The following is a 20,208-nucleotide window of genomic DNA, read 5'->3' on the forward strand; positions in this document are numbered from 1 at the left end:
ATGAGCACTCAAGCTGATGCCTGTCAGTCACATGACATGACGAACCTACTCCTGACTCTTGGAGTCTGATGTTTCCCGTCAGTTGTTCGTCAGTTTACAACACGAGCAAAGAGAAGAAAGGAGTGAAAAATATTCCTGACATTACCCTTAAATGGAGAAATGAAGCTGTGCCCCAAGGATTACAGGAACTGAAACGGCAGTTTATACAGGAAATAGGGAAGTTGGAAGGAGGATATATGCATGTTCCAAAGTCACATTGTGGGGCTCAACTTCCTTTTGCAGTAAATGTGAAATGCATGACAGCAAAAGTGGCAGGTAGAAAGAGAGAGGAGAAAGAAGGCGTGACCAGTGAAAGAGGACGACTGCAGAGTTTGGCTGATATCCTCAATCACCAATGATGAGCTCCTGTAAACCAAGCAAACAATATAAAAGAAAAAAAAGAGCACTGGTTGATACAAAACAACAGACTTATGAACTGTTGGAAAGTTCTCTGACTTGCAGGTTAAAGAAACTCAAAAGAGTCGTCCTCAGTAACTGTGAGTTCACATGTGAGGGATGAATATTGAACAGTATGTTACAGTATTATACTGTTGTAAACAGTGGCCTCTGGTCAATTATCCAGATATGAAAGACACATGACATGTGATATTAAACTTAAATTAATTTTGCAAAAGTAGTTGTTAAGTCCAAATTGTTTACTCATCCTACTTCACCCTGTATCCATCTAATCATTTAACATGTTATTAAAATCGTATTCATTTGAATTTCATGTGAACACCTGTACTTCCTCCAGTCGGGGCCAGACGAGTGTGTACGTGGCTCATCAAACTTTTGGAGAACAGGTGACCAAAGTGCGCAGTGGACACCCCGTCTTTTATTAGCAGCCAACTGGAATTGTTTTTAAGTTTTTTTTTCAAGTGATTGGACAGTTTTCTATGGGCCTTCATATTTGCAACTGCGGCTGCTTGTTAGACCGGAGCTTTCACAAGATCAAGTGGACCCGTGGAGAAAGAAAATTCAGTGATTTCTGTACAGAAACATCCTTTGACAGGACGCACACTGGAAGAGAAAAGAGGATAAAGGAGCTTGGACAGGACCAGCTCAACTTAAACATGAAGCAGCAGGCAGGTGATTGAGGATGGGCCTACACTCAAGGCTTCTCCCGCTCTTGTTACAACAGATGGAGCTGGATATCTGGATGTGGTGTGGTGCCTTTTATTGCTTTCCCTGTTTGCTTTTTCAAAGTGCTGGCACCGAAACATGGAGGACAACGACGGGGACACAGGACCTTAAACACCTTTCTGAAGTGTTGCTGTCAGTGTTGTTGACTGAAGTGTTGAAGTGTTGTCAAGATGGTTGCAAGCGCAGCCACCTTCAGTTTCTCTGGCAGGCTGAGCAGTGATGAACAGTTAGATGAGGGCTACAGGATCGGCTTCAGACGGCACAATGAAGAGGTGACACAAAACCTGCACTTCCTGTCCAGAATAATTGATTGTGTGAAGTTATTACTATTACTATTATATTCAGTTTCTTTTATTGTCAATTTATTGTTAATTAAAATAAAAAATATGATTAATTATCTTCATATGTTATCACAGAGATTCTCTCCGTTCCATAGTTGAGCAAAGCAGCAGCTCTCAGCCAACAAAGAAGCATCGGGGACTCATGGTCCAGGGGCCCAGTGAAGGATTGAGGTGAACTCTAGGAATGAGTCACTTCATATTACATTGAATTGTTATTTTATTGTTTGCTAACTTTATAGTTACTTTATAGTGGTGGACGTTGAACTGGTCTTTATCCAGGTCCTGACTCTGAAACATCTGACCACGCCAAAAAGTTTGTCTCTGACCTGATGAAAGCACTTCACAGTGAGCTCTGGCAGCTCTTGTTTCACTTTACTTCATGGATTTTTATGTGAAGTTTGAATTGAAGTGATTTGAAGTTTTGCACTTTGCAGTTTCTATTTGCAACAGTTTTTATTTTTGTATGAAGACATGTTCCCATTTATCTCAGGGCTGCCTTTCCTCTGAGTGGACTGAGGAAATAAATCTGACTCAAGGTTGACACTGAGTCGTAGTAAACTACATTTGATTCAGTGAGATTTTATTTTTCTTTCCTATTAAATTGTCCTCCACAGACAAATGTGAACAGTGACTGAAAACAGCGATCTAGAATCAGATCCATGTGTGAATTGAATCCAGAATCAGTTTTGAATCCAATCCTGAGATTTTCTGAATCGTGCAGCCCAAGTAGTCCAGGCTGATGAGAGCCAATCAGGATCCACCATGGGTGTCTATGTCATTGTTTCCAAATGTCTGTAGTTTTCAAAATAAAACAGGTCCTGCAGCGTTTCTGAGAGTCTCTGTTTTAGAGGCTGAAGACTCTGGAGGAGAGAGGACGGAGGAGGAAACAGAGAAGAAGAGATGAGTTTAAAACTAAAATGGAGCAGAGTGGATGGAGCTAATGACAGGAAGTAAAACACAAAAGGTAAGTAATTACAAAATAAATCAGGAAATAAACCAAAGTCCGAGACTCCAGATCATGTTCAACAACTGTCATGCAAAGGGCAGGTGTGGTGTTGCCTCTCTCTGCAAAGAGCAGATGATGCTATGGGCACTGGAAACTTTTAAAAAAGATGTTTCAAAAAGCATTATCAGCAGGCCGGAGTATGTGCTCAAAAAGTGATATTTTATTAACAAAATACTACAAAACAGAAATACTACAAAATAAATCCCAGGCAGTTCAAAAAGAAAAAGAACCTAAACCATAACAAATTCTAAAACTGCAGCCTCACAGCAAGCTGCCGCCTGCTCTACATCTCTCTCCCCTTTGACCCCTGAATGGATTGCATTTAATGTTCTCCTTCACCTACGTGGAGCATACCATCCTCTCAGGTAAGTATGGGGGTGAGCTAAAATGCTAACCATCCCAAGCACCCCAACCCCACACTACCACAACCCACACTGAAAGGACCTGATAGCACACACCTGTTTCCTCTCTCCCTGGCTGAGCAGCTAATTAACCCCACTCAGACAGACAACTGAAAATATGCAAAGTGGGCCGACCTTTCCAACATAAACCACACAAAAATATCTCAAGACCCATATATAAAACAATCCCTGAAAAATTAATAGAAACATTTACTCAAAATATAAAACACTGCACCAATGATAACAACAGCACAATGATAATGTGGGGGATCAGGGCAGAGTGAAAAGGGGGTGGAGCAACTTTTTCACAGCAGGGCATGACATCTTTAACCTTAATATAATGTTTGATCCAGTTCAACCTGAAAATGATATTAGATGAATGGAAATCAAGATAATTCTGTTGAACACACACAACAGATGGTACACCACCTGTGCTGGAGCACACACACACACACACACACACACACACACACACACACACACACACAGACTCATGTGACTTCTTGTAACTGCAGAGTGGAGGAGCAGCTGAAAGTGAAAGTGTTCAGTGAGCTCAGACTCCATTTGAAGTGGACGGAGCAGAAGGAGGGAAACTGAAGGCTGAGGCAGGTGAGTGTTAACACAACATTATTATTATTTTACTGTCAAAGTCTCTGAGTCAGTTTGTCCCTGTGGACTGTGGAGGGAAGAAGAGTCACAGTGAACTTCTGCCCACACAGAGACACTGAGAGGACAACCTGTGTGTGTGTGTTTCTGGGTGTGTGTGTGTGTGTGTGTGTGTGTGTGTGTGTGTGTGTGTGTGTGTGTGTGTGTGTGTGTGTGTGTGTGTGTGTGTGTGTGTGTGTGTGTGTGTGTGTGTGTGTGTGTCTTGAGCAGCTTGTTTGTCCTGACTCTTGTGTGTGTGAGCTCACAGTCAGTGTTACTGGTTTCCCTCTCAGACTGACTGAAGTCCTGAAGATGAGTGATTGTGTGGAGGAAGAGGAGGACAGAGCAGAGTCTCCAGGACCCAGCTGTCTGTCTGTGAAGAGTCACTGGTCCAAAGATGAACCTCTGAAATTCAGTCCTGAACCTGGACCCTCAGACTCACAGTAAGAGACCTGCTACAAACCTGTGAACCTCCAAACTGTCTCTATAACAGTGTTCAGTGTGTTGAGCTCCTGCAGTGATGTCACTTCCTGTAACAGCTGCCATAGGTTATTTTAATGATATAAACTTTATTCATAAACAAATCAAGATACAAACAAACAAGGCAGTTTAGCTTCTTCACAGGAAAAACTGAGGTTGAGCAGAAGCACATTAAATAAATAAAGTTAAAGTTTAAGAGAAAAAAACAGTACATGAAAAGATTAAGAAGAAGATTCACTGAAATAAATCAAGAGAATAAACTAACTTCAGGGCTTCTTATCATCCTTTATCAGCTTCAGAGACTTGCATAGTGATTTCAATTCATTCAGCCAATGATTCATACATGGTTTGGTTTTAAAGTACGTGCATTTGTAAATGATCCTCTTGGACTGTGTCCAGCTCCACATGTCGCTCCAGAAAGACTGATCTTTCTGATATGAATAAAAACATGTTTGTGTTTGCAGAGGTCAGAACCACAGACTGAGAGCAGAGTCTCCAGGATCCAGCTGTCTGTCTATGAAGAGTGACCGGTCCAAAGGCTTGGATCCTCCAGAGTTTAGTCCTGAACCTGGACCCTCAGACTCACAGTAAGAGACAGTTTCTACTGTAAACTGAGCTGAAGATGATTCGGTTATTAGACATATTTGACTGTGACATGTTAGTGATGAAGACATGTCTTCACAGAGGGAGGAAGAGGAGTGGTGTCTCTGTGGAGGAGCAGCTGTCCTGCTGTGCTCTGTGTCAGGACGTCCTGAAGGATCCAGTCTCTACCAGCTGTGGACACTGGTTCTGCAGACAGTGCTTCACCTCATACTGGGACCAGTCTGGGTCTTCAGGAGACCCATCCTGTCCCCAGTGTGGACAAAGACCCAGAACCAGACCTGGACTGCAGACAGCCAGTCAGAGCAGCACTGTACAAAGTGAGACTGAACATGTGTCTGCTGATGTCTTCATTTCTGAAACCAGGACCTGTTGTTTTCTCCAGTGTCAGTTGTTCTATCACACAGCACTGACATTTCAGATGATTCTAAAAAGCACAACATTAAAAAGCTTTTCTTTGCTGCTCTTTAGTTTTTCTGTAGCTGATGAAAATAATGAGCAGATTCTCAGATTCTCTGTCTTCAGTCTGACATTGTCTCTTCTCTTTCAGCAGATAGTGGTCTGCAGGAGGTTTTAGATCAACATAAGATCAGTCTGAGGAGCAGATGTGAACGTGTGACTGAAGGAAGTGATGGAACAGGAAGTGGAACCCTCCTCAACAGGATCTACACTGAGCTCTACATCACAGAGGGACAGAGTGAAGAGGTTAATACCCAACATGAGGTGAGGCAGCTGGAGACAGCTTCCAAGATGAAGACCCTCCATGACGCTCCAATCAAGTGCCACGACATCTTTAAAGCCTTACCTGACCAACAGAGACACATCAGAGTGGTTCTGACCAACGGCGTCGCTGGCATTGGAAAAACCTTCTCAGTGCAGAAGTTCAGTCTGGACTGGGCAGAGGGCTTGGAGAACCAAGATGTCAGTCTGCTGGTTCTGCTTTCGTTCAGGGAGCTGAACCTGATCAGAGAGCAGCAGTACAGTCTTCTCAGGCTGCTCCATGTTTTCCATCCAACATTACAGAAGGTCACAGCAGAGCAGCTGGCTGTCTGTAAAGTTCTGTTCATCTTGGACGGCCTGGATGAAAGCAGACTTTCACTGGATTTCACCAACAGGGAGGTTGTGTCTGATGTCACACAGACGTCATCAGTCAACCTGCTGCTGACAAACCTCATCCAGAGGAACCTGCTTCCCTCGGCTCTGCTCTGGATCACTTCCAGACCTGCAGCATCCAATCAGATCCCTCCTACATGTGTTGACAGGGTAACAGAGGTACGAGGCTTCACTGACGCCCAGAAGGAGGAGTACTTCAGGAAGAGATCCAGTGATGAAGAGCTGTCCAGTAGAACCATCTCACACATCAAGAAGTCCAGGAGCCTCCACATCATGTGTCAAGTCCCAGTGTTCTGCTGGATCACTGCTACAGTTCTGGAGCACATGTTGACTATAGAGCAGAGGGGAGAGCTGCCCCAGACCCTGACTGACCTGTTCTCACACTTCCTGCTGGTTCAGACAAAGAGGAAGAAGCTCAAGTATGATGAGGGACATGAGACCAGTCCACAGGAGCTGATGGAGGCTGACAGGGAAGTTCTTCTGAAGCTGGGGAGGCTGGCGTTTGAACATCTGGAGAAAGGAAACATCATGTTCTACCAAGAAGACCTGGAGCAGTGTGGTCTGGATGTCACAGAGGCCTCGGTGTACTCAGGACTCTGTACTGAGATCTTCAAAAGAGAGAGTGTGATCTTCCAGAAAACAGTCTACTGCTTTGTTCATCTGAGCATTCAGGAGTTTCTGGCTGCAGTCTACATGTTCCACTGTTACACCAACAGGAAGGGAAAGGTCCTGGAGAACTTCCTGGGACAAGACTATAAACAAAGAGACTTAACCTCAGAGTCTTTTTTCGAGAAGATTTCTAAATTTTTTGGTAACCATGATAGTCATCATCCATCTCTGGATGTCTTGCTGAGGGCAGCCATGGAGAAATCCCTCAGAAGTAAAAATGGTCACCTGGACCTGTTTGTTCGCTTCCTTCATGGCCTCTCTCTGGAGTCCAACCAGAGACTCTTAGGAGGTCTGCTGGGTCAGACAGAGAAACATCCAGAAACCATTCAGAGAGCCATCAACAATCTGAAGGAGATGAACAGTGATGAAATCTCTCCTGACAGAAGCATCAACATCTTCCACTGTCTGATGGAGATGAAGGACCACTCAGTTCATCAGGAGATCCAGGAGTTCCTGAAGTCAGAGACCAGATCAATGAAGAGACTCTCTGAGTTCCACTGCTCAGCTCTGGCCTACATGCTGCAGATGTCAGAGGAGGTTCTGGATGAGTTGGACCTGGAGAAGTACAACACATCAGAGGAGGGACGACGGAGACTGATCCCAGCTGTGAGGAACTGCAGGAAGGCTCGGTGAGTCCAGACATGATCAATATAATTATCAATCAGTAGATTAGCTCAGTAGTTGAGTCAAATTCAGATAAACACAGTTTTCATTTATTCTCATTATTCTTAGTTTTGCTTTGAAACAATCAAAGGTCAGTTGTGTTTTTTTCTGGAGGTGTTGTAAATGCTGTGAGCACCAAAATGTAGATGTTTCAGTTGGTTGTGATTGTTGCTGTTAAGTTCATAAAAACACTTGTTTTGTTTATTTGTAATAATTGTTTGATGCTTCATTGATTCGTTAATGTTCTGTGTTGTTTTGAGTCTTTTTGGTTTAATTCAAACCTGATCAAACTAATTAAAGCAGCTCCACTGATCTTACACTACAGAGTGTGTTTCCAGGTGTTTCCAGGTGTTGGGGAGGACACCTGCATATGAGAAAACAGTAGTATTAAACCTTTAGTGTCTCCAGCTGTGCAGTCTGATAAATGTCCTCAGGTGATGTCACCTGAGTCAGTGTGGGCGGAGTCTGAAGACGACACCAGACCTCTGTAGCCCCCCCTCATCTCTGCTGCATAACACATCTTAATCTAACAGCTGAGGGTTGGTGGTTGAGGTGCATTGTGGGTAATGTAGGCAGCAGGTTTTTGTGAGGAAGAAGAACGTGTGAATGAAAAAAGAAGATGTCTCTGGTTCAGCTTTGTTGAAACTGTCCATTGTGACAGTGTTACAGGAGAGCAGTGATGAATCTGTGGAGGTCTGTATTCAGGACTCATGAGGTTTCTATGACAACAGTCATCAGTGTTTGACAGTGAACAGTGAATGCAGTGAAGCTCTAATGAGCAGGTTCTAGCAGGTGTTGTAGGAGTCGTATCAGGAAATGTTCAGCTTCAGCCAAGAACACAGGTGTGAATCTATCAGTTCTATCTATGAGTTGAGCTCAGGTGAAATGTTCTGGAGTAGGGATGCCACGGTGTGGAAATGTTCCCACCGGACATTAAGACATGTGTGGGCTCAGTATCTGTAGATGAGACCTCAGTGTTTCCCACACACTGATTTATCTGTGACAGGCCGCCACCACATCAACAATGATGCCACATATTGATTTTCTGTTGGTTTACAGTTTCAGATGAGGAAAATCTTATTTCACTGTAGAGCTGCACACACACACACACACACTTCCAGGTTGTAACTGTAGAGTCCACTAAGTGTTGATCACTAGTGTTTTACTGAGGACAGTTTGTTCATGGATCAACGTGGGCGCTGCCACTGATTCACCACAATGAGCCAGATGTGTTTTATGCAGTGGTGTGTGTTGACTTCTACAGAGAGGCAGCTGAGCCAAGCAATCTGGAGTCAGTTTAAAAACAGTGGAGAATAAAACTGTTTTTCTGAACAAGATTCTGACTCTGGATCAAATCATATGATGGAAGCAGAAATGTAACATCATTTTCCCTCCTTCATCTGCACAACAAAGATTCCCATGAAACTCTGCAGGTCTGAGAGAGAGTGATGAGAATTATTGTTTCATGTCAAACACAATCAGATCAGATGAGCTGAGCCACAGATGTGAAGAGCAGATGTTCATCACATCATCATCTTTTCTCATCAGATGCATTTTAACTTTAGTGTCTTTTATTACAAACTGTCTGATTTTATTCTAATACAGTTTATATTTTCTCTCATCACAGACTTGGTGGTTGTCGACTCTCAGAGACTCACTGTGAAGTCGTGTCCTCAGCTCTGAAGTCCAACCCCTCCCATCTGAGACACCTGGACCTGAGTAGAAACTACCTGAGGGATTCAGCAGTGAAGCAGCTGTGTGCTGGACTGGAGAGTCCAAACTGTAGACTGGAGACTCTGAGGTCAGTTCACTGACTGGAGCTGTTGTAGTTTTATATTCAGTTCAAATGTGTGAAGTTCCAGTTTTTCATTGGTTGGTTCATTTTCAGGATTTCTGTGTGAGGACTTAAAAAATCAGCCAGTGAAGAGAAAGAAGGAAGATGAGACCAGGAGCAGAGTGGTGATGGGGAGGGTCAGGAGAATCCCCGGGGGCCGTTTGGGGGCCGGGGCCGGACTGATTATTGTGTAGACTAATAATATTGTGTTATATAAAAGTGGTCTACCTCACTGCACCATCCTGCAGCCTGAACTGAGCCTCGCAGCCTCTTGTCTCTCCCAGCACGTCAGACGCTACCAAGTCTATATTTGCAGTAGGGGGGTAAATGAGTGGCCCCTCCTCAGCCCATTGTGCCTTGAACTGTGACTGGTCAGCTGCTGACCAATAAGAGCTGTGAAGTGGGGCTGGTACAGAGTCATCAGAGACTGTTGGTGTTATCAGGGAACGTGTGTGTTCACTGTTCACATTGTCCCCAACATCAGTGAATAAACAGATGAGGAGCCAACATGTCCTCTATGTTCAGGTGGAGCTTCATGTGGCTCCTTCTATCAGGGGCTAAAACAAGCCTGTCTCCAGGCCCACACACCTGGAGACATCAGCAGGTGCTGAGGTGTCTCCCAGCAGCCACTGAGAGTCAGAGCTCAGAGGAGAACTCACTGGAGGCAGAAGGAGACGAGATGGATTTGATTTGTTGGTGAGGGTGAAGGACTCAGGAAGCAGCTTTGAACAGGCGTGATGCAGCTGAAGGCAGGGAGGGACTGGCCAATCAGAGGAGATCCAGGAAAACAGCTCCTAGTTCCTCAGGAGACAGCTGCCACTGATCTGAGAGCAGATGTTGTGTTGTGGTCAGAAACACAGCAGCTTGTGTATGTTGTGGAGCTGACAGTACCATGGGAGGACGCAGGAGAAACGGCCTCTGAGAGGAAACAGCTCAGATACACAGAGCTGGCAGCAGAGGCAGAGGAGCCTGCTCTGAAAGCTGAGCTCCAGGGGAGGTTGGCTGTAGGGGTTTTGTTGGCAGATCAGTCTGGTCCCTGTTACCTGAACTGAGCTGCTCTCACTTCTGTTCTCTTCAAGTCCACGTTGTGCTTCTCTGAACCTGTGCACTGTGAACTCAAAGCGCTCCAGGTGTCCTTCATGTCATATCTAGTTGATTGTGTGTGAACACAACAAAAGCTCAGACTTGATCTTGAAGAATGGAGCTTCTTCTAATCACATGAATAACACAAGTGGTCATGTGACTGTGGTTCAGGAGCAGTTACCAGAGCAGACTGACACTGACACTCAGAGAAACTCTGTTCATCAACTATCAGACCTAAACCGTGGACGTTGTGCTGAGCTGAAGGGTTGTAGGACTGTGAGCACAGGTTTGATCTCTGCTCTGTGACCTTCATTAACCCCGTCCTCACTCAGTCTGCTCCTCACTGGGGGGTTGATGTGAAAATCAGATGAATTCTACTTCCTCATTCAGTGAAGATCAGCTGAATAAATCTGTGGTGTTTTCCAGCAGGAGGCTCTGAACGTTACCTGAAGGTGAACTGGTTGTTGCTGCAGGTCACAGAATCTGACGGCTCACAGAATGGGCTGTAACACCGGTGGTAGACTGAGGCCGAGCACTCGTCCTCCTCAAGTTCTCAACAGTAACACAAGTTCTTCTTTAAAGATGTGGACACAGAGAAATCTTTTCCCTCCTCCTGTAAATGTGACATTGTGCAGTTGTTTGGTGACTTTGGAACATTGAAGCTGCTCCACCATGTTTGTTCTGAACAGTGTGACTGAGTTCTCACTGTTTGTTCACGTCCTCAGTGTTTTGTTTCTGTGCTGATGTCTGTAGTGTCAGAGAGGGAACAGACTAAACAGACGTGAATCCTCTGATTCTCCTCTGATCACAGACTGAACTGAGGTCAGCAGCAGCTGATCAACCTGTGTTCACATCAACAGCTGTATGAATGTTGTGCTGACATTTGGATGATGTGTGTAGAAGGCTGACATGATGAAGATCCACAATAACAGAAGGACAAAGTCACTCTACTCATTTTAGACAAAGATCATTGATCAGGACAAATCTGATTGATTATCAATCATTGATCTACATCTTTGATTCTTTATTCAGATTGAAGAACTGCAGTTTGTCAGAGATCAGCTGTTCTTCTCTGGGCTCAGCTCTGAAGTCCAACCCCTCCCATCTGAGAGAACTGGACCTGAGTTACAACCAGGACCTGCAGGATCCAGGAGTGAAGGGTCTGTGTGGTTTTCTGCAGAGTCCAGACTGTAGACTGGAGACTCTGAGGTCAGACTCCATGTTTTCTTTCTGTGCTGAGATGAATGTGATGTGAAAGTTGTGTTGACACTGAGCTGCAGACATGAGGCTGATATTATACTGATCCACACTGAGGATCTTCATGGTAAAGTCTGTTTTCTTCTTCTCTGCTTTTAGTCCAGTGACTGTTTCTCTTCAACTTTCACCTCATGACTTTTTAAAACACCAACAGAAACACATTGAATCTGTCAGACAATAAATGATCTATAATCAATAGCTGATGGTCCCAACACTTTTATAAGGCTCTGTGATGTTTGTACTGACTCCAGTATTCAAAGCCAAGTTGTCATAGCAACAGGTTGTTTCATCACTTTAAATCCTGTAGCTTTGACTGTGTTAAATATTTGAGCTCAGTCACCAGGTGTCTGTGTCTCTGCCGTTCCATCAACTAGTGAATTTAATATATATTTCTATACATTTGTTCTCATGTCTCCAAACTTCAGCCTGACATGTTTGTTGTCTTTGAAAACTTGAGGATCTTTAGTAGAATCTGCACAACATGAGTTTGTATAGATGGAGCCACAGGTGGAGCTGGCAGAGTTGAAGAGGTGGAGTCACTACGTCTTTATTGAAGCAGCAGCATGTTGTCATGAATATTAATGAGAGCTGTTTTTACTTTGTCTGTTTGACTCTTTGTGGTTTCAAGCAGGAACTTTGTCTCCTAAACTCACATCTTTGATTCTTTATTCAGATTGAGGAGCTGCAGTTTGTCAGAGATCAGCTGTTCTTCTCTGGGCTCAGCTCTGAAGTCCAACCCCTCCCATCTGAGAGAACTGGACCTGAGTAGAAACCTGAACCTGCAGGATCCAGGAGTGAAGGGTCTGTGTGGTTTTCTGCAGAGTCCAGACTGTAGACTGGAGACTCTGAGGTCAGTTCACTGTTGTAGATCTTATATCTTGAATCCACAGCTAATGAAGCTTCACACACAAGTTGAATCCATTGACTGTGAATGAATGAATGACATTGTAAATAGTAGTTGTCTCATGTTTCCAGTTGTTCTTCTCTCAGACTGAGAATGATTCTTCAGTTTCAGCTCATTTCACTCACTTGTCATGAATAATGTCTGTTCACTTCAGTTCAACCTTCACAGCTCACACACTCGTATTTCTCTCAGTCAGAGGACTCATGTTTTCTAAATCCACTGGAGAAAATGTCCAGTGTTAGTTGTTCAAGTCAATTCATTTTTATCACAACAACATACACAAGATCCTCACAACTAATATTTGTCCAAAGAAAGTGAAGAAACAATCTTCTTGTTTTCAGTAGATTTCAGTGAAGTATCAGGACTAATGTCTGTTTGATCAAACTGTGTGTGTGTGTGTTTTCATCTGTAACACAACACACACAACTGTTGTGTTGACAATGTTGTGTTGTACTGACAAGATGAAGATCCACAATAACAGAAGGACAAAGTCACTCTACTCATTTTAGACAAAGATCATTGATCAGGACAAATCTAACTGATTATCAATCATTGATCTACATCTTTGATTATTTATTCAGATTGAAGGACTGCAGGTTGTCAAAGATCAGCTGTTCTTCTCTGGTCTCAGCTCTGAAGTCCAACCCCTCCCATCTGAGAGAACTGGACCTGACCTTCAACAACCTGCAGGATTCAGACCTGAAGGATCTCCGTGGTCTCCTGGAGAGTCCAGACTGTAGACTGGAGACTCTGAGGTCAGTAGAGGGGCGGAGTCAGTCCATGCTGCTCTCAGCAGTATTGTACTAAACACAGTTAGTATCAGAGCAAAGATCCAGTGTTTCCTGTGAACCTCCAACCTCCTCAGTGGCTGCTTTCCTCAGTGAAGTTGTGAGAGGAGAACGGGGACAGGCTTCAGGATTGGACAGAAAGACAGAGAGAGAGACAACTGTCAGCCAATCAGAGCAGCCAGAAGCTTGTTGTGATCATGTGTGTGAGTTGATGTGAAGACGACTGTTGTTGTTGTGTTGATGTGTACAGGAAATAAAGCTGATTCCCGCTCACAGCCTCACAGATGGACAGAGACAGTGTCCTCATTCATCAAACTGTCCAATCTGATCTGAGACTGTTTGTTCTCTGGTTTCAACACTAAACAGCTGATCAGTTTCATCTGTGTCACAGCTCTGAGATCAGTCTGATGGAGCCTGACAGTCCCTGGCTCTTAGTGACAGCCTCCATGTTCAGTCAGGTGATGTTTCAGAAGCAGCTCACATGTTGATCAACACACAGAGACTCTGTGTTTAAAGTGACATCAGCTGACAGGTAACAGGAGTGAATCCATCACTGACCTGTTGCTGACTCAGCACTTTGTTTCCACTGTGGACTGAGTGAAATGTGCAGAGTGAACAGACTTGATGCTGAACGTCTCTGCAGGTCTGTGAGTTTCCAGCTCAGTGTGTTCACTCCAACACGTTAACATGAGAGCTGAGAGGAAGCAGCTGCTGCACATCTGGTCTGAACAGGACTGAAGTCCCTGCTGCATCACTGACTGATGAAGTGAGTCTCTGTAAACACTGATTCATCTCCTCTGCTTTCTTCTTCTCTACACAGATGGTGGTGAGAGTGGAGAGGAGAGCTTGATCCAGCAGTGACTGACAGAGGAACCAGAAGAAGTGGAGATGACTCTCAGTGCTGCAGTCTGAATTGATCTGAGAACAGCTCCACTGTCACACACAGAGTCCAGTCCACCATCATCCCTGTGTGTTCCTCTGGATCTGACAGAGCATCATCAGTGTCTCTGGACTTAAAGCTCATCAAGTTCAGCTCTGAACAGTTTCCTTGTTGAGCTTCATTATATTGAATTATACATTTAATATAATATAATAAATTTACAAAGTCACGGTTAAAATGGGTCTTTTATGTACGAATGTCACAGCCATATCCTAGAGATTTAGCAAACTAAGTCACTACTCTCTGTCCGCTCACCTTTTTGTTCATCTCCCTCATGGTTTGGAAAGGATTGCCTGGTCTCTGAACATATTTTAAAACTTAGACAATATACTTGATGGTCTCCCTATAAGTGAACGCATCTGTTGTTACATCCCTCTTTCATTCATCATTGTTCTTTTGCTGTCCTACTTTTTGTTTCTGTCTTTAGTTTGTTTTATTCCTTTTTTACAAAAAAAAAAATATGTTTTCCACATTGCAGCTGATGCACAGCAACGTTTTCAGTACCATGACTGTATGTTTTGATACACTGTTTTTTTTTCTTGATGATAACTTTGAACCAAGAGATTGATGTCTGCTGTGTAATGTAATCCGTGATAATAATAATAATGAAAAAATTACAAAAAAAAAAGAAAAGTGAATAAACTGCATAAAGGTGAGCCTGTGAATATTCTCATTTGTCCAGGTCATAGTATCTCAAAGGAATTTTAAATGGAAAGCAACTGGACTTGGTTATTTGTCTAGGAAGACGTTTCACCTCTCATCCAAGAGGCTTCATCAGTTCATTCTCGCACCTGACCAGGCTGGGACTGGACCAAAAAGCACAACTATCTCAACACAACAAAAACAAAGAGAGACAAACCAAGAAATTCCTCAACTTACAATCCCGACATATTGACAATAACACAGAAACACTCACTTACAGGCAAAAAACTGACACACCAGCACAGAAAGAAACACAAAACAGATGGGTAAAGAATTTGTCGGACAGAGAACTCACCCACCCTGAGAAGGAGGTCCTAGCCAAACGCCTGAATTTCGCCATGACACCGAAAGAGTTACCCATAATGGATTTAATTACAGCTACAGAATCTGCTATAAAGAAAAACAACTTAATCGAAACTGAGGCCGAACAGCTAAGGTTAAAAGTGTCAGCAGCGTTGTCCGAGGCTAAGGTCCCCCCCTCCAACCTCACCTTTGAGGAGAGGAAAGCAGTGACGGCATTGAGCAAAGACCAAAACATCACAATCCTCCCAGCAGACAAGGGTAGATGCACAGTTGTGCTCAATACATCTGATTACCAGGACAAGATCTCTGCACTACTCAGCGACTCTAACACTTATGAAACTCTGAAACGAGACCCGACCAGTGGTTATAAAAAGAAGGTGATAGAATGTCTACAACAACTGCAAAAAAGAAGGGGTCGTTGACAAAACACAATATTACCGGCTTTATCCCCAGGACTCCATCCCCTGCCTATATGGACTCCCCAAAATCCATAAAGAAGGGGCCCTGCTCAGGCCCATTGTCAGCAGCATAAACTTGGTCACGTACAACATAGCCAAACACATAGCCAATATCCTGGTACCTTTGGTGGGCAACACCCCACACCACAGCCAAAACTCCAGAGACTTTGTGAGTAAAGTCCGGAACTTAAAAATGGAGCCAGATGAAACCATGGTTTCCTACGATGTGACTTCTCTTTTCACCTGCATTCCAACCATGGAGGCTTGGGCCACAGTAAGAGAACGACTCACACAGGACAACTCCCTGCAAAACCGAACAAATCTCAAACCCAGACACATTTGCCAGCTTCTGGCTTTATGAAAAACTCAGGAGGATCTTCAACAAACACCGTATCCCTGTGTATTTCAAACCCAGCAACACACTCAGACAGAGACTGGTACACCCCAAGGACAGAACACCACACACCCGAAAAAGCAATCTGGTGTATGCAGTCCAATGCAATGAGGAATGTAAAGACCTCCACATTGGAGAAACAAAACAACCACTGCATAAACGCATGGCCCAACACAGGAGAGCTAACTCCTCAGGTTTGGACTCTGCTGTCCACTTACATCTTAAGGAGAAAGCTCACTCCTTTGAGGACAGCAAGGTTCACATCCTAGACAGAGAGGACAGGTGGTTCGAAAGAGGAGTGAAAGAAGACATCTATGTGAAAGAAGAGAAACCATCCCTCAACAGGGGAGGAGACCTCAGACACCACCTATCTCCAATTTATAATGCTGCCCTTTCATCCCTTCCCAGGAGATTCAACAATTTAACCTCTAAAAAAAACAACTGTTCACAAGTGGCATGTGACTCCAACGACTGTGGTTATAACACAATAGGGCTCTAACAAAGTCGAAACCAACTCTCCACCAAGACAGTCACTCTAACGACTGTCGTTGGCAGATGGAGCACAAAGGGAACCAGTGACATCATCAGCCTTGTGAAAGCCCCTCCCAGAGGTTAAAAATACCTGAGTCTCCACACTAGATAGTTGGACCAGTCCCAGCCTGGTCAGGTGCGAGAAAGAACTGATGAAGCCTCTTGGATGAGAGGTGAAAAGTCTTCCTAGACAAATAACCAAGTCCAGTTGCTTTCAATTTAAAATTCCTTTGAGTGCACAAAGGTGAGTTTTCTTCTACAAACATCAAGGTACGTTGGTTTTGTGGTTTTTTTTTGTCGCACTTCTTCGTCACTTCTTACACTTTTTTTCAGGAATGTAATTGTTTTTTAATCGATATTTTAGCCTCATAATGACCGGATTCACTCATATGACACTGATATGATTTTTCATAACTACCTCCGTAACAGTTTTCTTCAGGTATTTTAATTTCGTGAGTCATTGAGCTTCTATGTGATAGTTTCTGTGATGTGTGTGTCAGAGTGCAGAGTTATATTATGCACAATTAAGTATTTAACAGTGACTTAATGAATAAATATATATTTAAATACAAGTAAAAGTGAAAAGCTTTGGTGGATCAAAGTGGTAAAACTGAGAAAAATCACCACGGTCAAATAATCAACAGGCGTTTGATTTACTCCACTGTAAATAAATCAATGTTTTCTCCTGACAGCAGAGATTGGAGGGGACAGGACATGTGGAGGTTGGGCCTGTTATAATACCTCCACCCAGTCCTGACTGTAGCATATAGCTGTGGAGAACAGTGGGAAATAGACAGAGGGCTCAGTAATGACAGGACATAAAGCTTCACTGCAGCACTGCACAGTTTTAGTTGGTTTTTTAAAGAAGACATGACGTATAAATCTGCTTCTCAATGAGAGAAAGTGAACGTAATAACTTTATCTGATGAGTTGTAGTTTTCTGTCACATGCAGCATCCATATCTTAAAAATGCCTAAAAGACAATTTAAACTTAATATTTTTGCCTGGTTATGATTTTTTTAAATGTTGATTCCAATGTGACTTTAGGCTCTAAAGCTTCAGACTGAATGTTGACACGTTTCCCTCTAACATCACAAATAAATGAACTCTTCACACCTGAACTACCCACGATATCAACGACTGCAGGTTTAACACCACCTTACTTGGTCAGATACAGTCTGTGGATATAATACATCCATGACTGGGACACATCTCAGTTAAGATGGCGGCCACTCCGTTCATATTCATTTAAAATTCAGATAAAGCTTTGATTTTCACACCTGAAAATAGATTTGAAGTCAACATCTGACCAGGCTGAGACTGGTCCTGGACTAGTCAGATGCGAACATGAACTGATGAAGCCTCTTGGATGAGAGGTGAAACGTCTTCCTAGACAAATAACCAAGTCCAGTTGCTTTCGATTGAAAATTCCTTTGTGATACTATGACCTGGACTAATGAGAATACTCACAGGCTGATTATAATGGAGAGATGAACATTTTTCAAGCCCGTCTGAAAACAACACTCACATGTCCATATACACAGTGAAAGAGTTGTTGGTGTGTGTGATTGTTCCTCCTTAACACAACTTGAATGAAGAGGTGGAGGATAAAAACAACATGTTCCTCCTGTACAATAATATCTGGTAAAGTTCAGCTGAAGAACATGAGGCTTCAACGTCTGAGTCAAACTAATCTTCAGAGTTCAAGTCATTTTACTGTGAAATTCCCTCTTTGTGAAGCTCAACAAGGAAACTGTTCAGAGCTGAACTTTATGAGCCTTAGAGAGGCTTACTTTGTTACAGAGAAAAACCCAACAGTTCCCACAAAGAGCAAGCGCTTGGCGACAGGGGGGAGGAAAAACACCCGGGCTCAGGGTGGGCGGCCGTCTGCCTCGACCGGTTGGGTTTAGGAGGAGATAAAAAAGGGGGGGTGGGGGAGGAGGGAGGAGAAAGAGAGAGAGAGAGACCAGGAATACAAACTCTGGGAAACACAAGTTGACCTGCATTTAGAGAGCGAAGTGTCCTATTGGGAAAATAGGGAACTATAAGCTCTCCAAGGTACGATGGTGCCTGACCATTAATGGCTTTGTAGGTGAGGAGGAGGATTTTAAATTCTATCCTGGATTTTACAGGGAGCCAATGCAACTGGGTGTCATCTGCGTAGCAATGGAAATTTATCTCTCCTCACTCTTTTTATTTTTAATGTAGAATAATTTTTTTTCTCATTTTTAGTTTATGCTCTGAAATCCATCTAGTAACGTAAACCGTCAGGGAAGAGATCCTCTGACTGATCTGGAAGCCTCACAGTTCTGAAGTTAAACAGACACAGTAACTGTCCTGCTGGAGCCTGTTTCTTCCTGTCTCCACCTGTGTGCCTCACCTTCCTGTTCCAGTCCTGTCATATGACACTGATAAGAACTTTGAGCTCTTTGTGACCTGCTGAGTCTTCTGCCACTGGAGTCCGTCCACTTCAAGCTTCATCATGAGCTGTGTTCAGAGATGCTCCTCTTGTAAGTGGCTGTCTGAACCTCTGTCATCACTGAGCTGCTTCACCACAGAGCTGCTGCTCACTGGATGGTTCCTGTTCCTGCAGGAGATCAGCAGCTGCTCAGCTCTTCAACCCACCAACAGTCAGAGTCACTGAGGTCTGTTTGGTCAGGAGGCAGGAGAGGAAGTGATTGGCTCAAGGGAATCACCAACCAGCCAATCAGCAACAAGTTGTCAGTGCGTGTGCAGACCATGAAGTTTCAGAGCATGGTTCAGATTAAAGCAGATAATCACTCAGGTGAGCAGGTGAGTGTGAGTGAAGGCCGGTGCAGAAACCGTGGAGCTGCTTCTCTCTGTCCTGACACATGAAGACTGACAGACTCTGCAGGACAGGTGGTCCCTCTGGACAGCAACAGGTTAAACATGGCTCTAAAATGTTTTTCAATTCAACTTTATTGATATAACATATAGATAACATACATAAAATATGTCCTACAAACACTTTGCCCAAAGTGATTCACACAGGATTAAAACAGCGCAACAACAAAAAACACTGAAAAGACATCTAAAAGAAAGGTAGTGGAAGATCTTAGTGATCTGCATGGAACATAAAACCAAAGAAAATCTCAAGTCACAACTTTACAGTGGTTTCTGAAAGGTGCAGAGAATCACAACAGTCTAAACAGGTAGTAATAAAAGTGTGAGTGAGGATTCTGAGTGACTTTGGAAACATTTCTTATTTCTTCCTCTAAAGATCTGAGGCTAAAGTGATCCCAAATATGTGATTAGTGTTTTCATTTGCTTGCTGAGACCAAACACAAAGTGTAGATTTTCTCTTGCAGCTTTTAAAAGGTTTTTATCATAACATCCATGTGTTAATGTTAGTGAGACAGGTGATGAGAGAGAGCAGTGCAATGGAGTCATTTGGGGAAACAGAGATGTACAATTGTGTATCATCAGCGTACAGATGGCACCCAATATGGTGATGGTTGATACTGTTTCCCAATGGGAGCAAATATAGTGATAACAGGATTGGGCTGTGAATGGTTCCTTGAGGAACACCATATTCAGTACTGTGGGGCCCCTGAGGATATTCACCATTCCTATGGCTGTTTTCAGAGGACTTTATTAGTCTTGTTGTTCCTGAGGACAGATTAAGGTAGCAGATTGGTTGACATCATAGCTGGGAGCCCATGCATGCAGTGTGACAGTGTGTGTGTTAATATTTGCTCTGCTGGCTCTAACAGAAATGTTTTCTTTAAAACTGTGCTGAGATTTTCTCAGTTGAAAGTTGAGTTAGACTGAGAGCAGGTGGTGGATTTAAAAGATTATCAACTGTAGAAAAGAAAACTGTGGTTATTTTGGTTTTCTGAATTAACTGTTAATTAAAACCCTATGTTTAAAAATACACATGTGAACATGTGATT

General features: G+C 43.4%; 2 protein-coding genes across 5 annotated transcripts in view; one reads left to right on the forward strand and one right to left on the reverse strand.

Moving 5' to 3' along the window:
- Window positions 1–20,208, reverse strand: part of LOC139611995 (protein NLRC3-like) — a 418,379-nt gene that overhangs the window by 254,034 nt on the left and 144,137 nt on the right. The gene's annotated exons all lie outside the window — the stretch shown is intronic.
- Window positions 1–20,208, forward strand: part of LOC139611997 (NACHT, LRR and PYD domains-containing protein 12-like) — a 201,306-nt gene that overhangs the window by 69,021 nt on the left and 112,077 nt on the right. Inside the window, exons 1-9 of one of the 3 annotated variants that reach the window (XM_071467108.1) lie at window positions 3,444–3,539; window positions 3,807–4,018; window positions 4,520–4,642; window positions 4,740–4,975; window positions 5,206–7,066; window positions 8,728–8,901; window positions 11,050–11,226; window positions 11,948–12,124; window positions 12,760–12,933. The exons of 1 other annotated variant lie outside the window; for it this stretch is intronic. In XM_071467108.1, the coding sequence (XP_071323209.1) occupies window positions 3,888–4,018; window positions 4,520–4,642; window positions 4,740–4,975; window positions 5,206–7,066; window positions 8,728–8,901; window positions 11,050–11,226; window positions 11,948–12,124; window positions 12,760–12,933 (3,053 nt within the window). In that variant the 5' untranslated portion in view covers window positions 3,444–3,539; window positions 3,807–3,887. Of the gene's footprint in view, window positions 1–3,443; window positions 3,540–3,806; window positions 4,019–4,519; window positions 4,643–4,739; window positions 5,042–5,205; window positions 7,067–8,727; window positions 8,902–11,049; window positions 11,227–11,947; window positions 12,125–12,759; window positions 12,934–20,208 lie in introns of those variants that run through there. One more of the 3 variants, XM_071467105.1, reaches the window with a different exon arrangement.

The sequence above is a fragment of the Trachinotus anak genome, unplaced genomic scaffold, assembly GCF_046630095.1.
Source record: "Trachinotus anak isolate AG129_WGS33_773 ecotype Australia unplaced genomic scaffold, CSIRO_AGI_Tana_v1 ptg000029l, whole genome shotgun sequence".
In the NCBI taxonomy this organism is placed as follows: domain Eukaryota; kingdom Metazoa; phylum Chordata; class Actinopteri; order Carangiformes; family Carangidae; genus Trachinotus; species Trachinotus anak.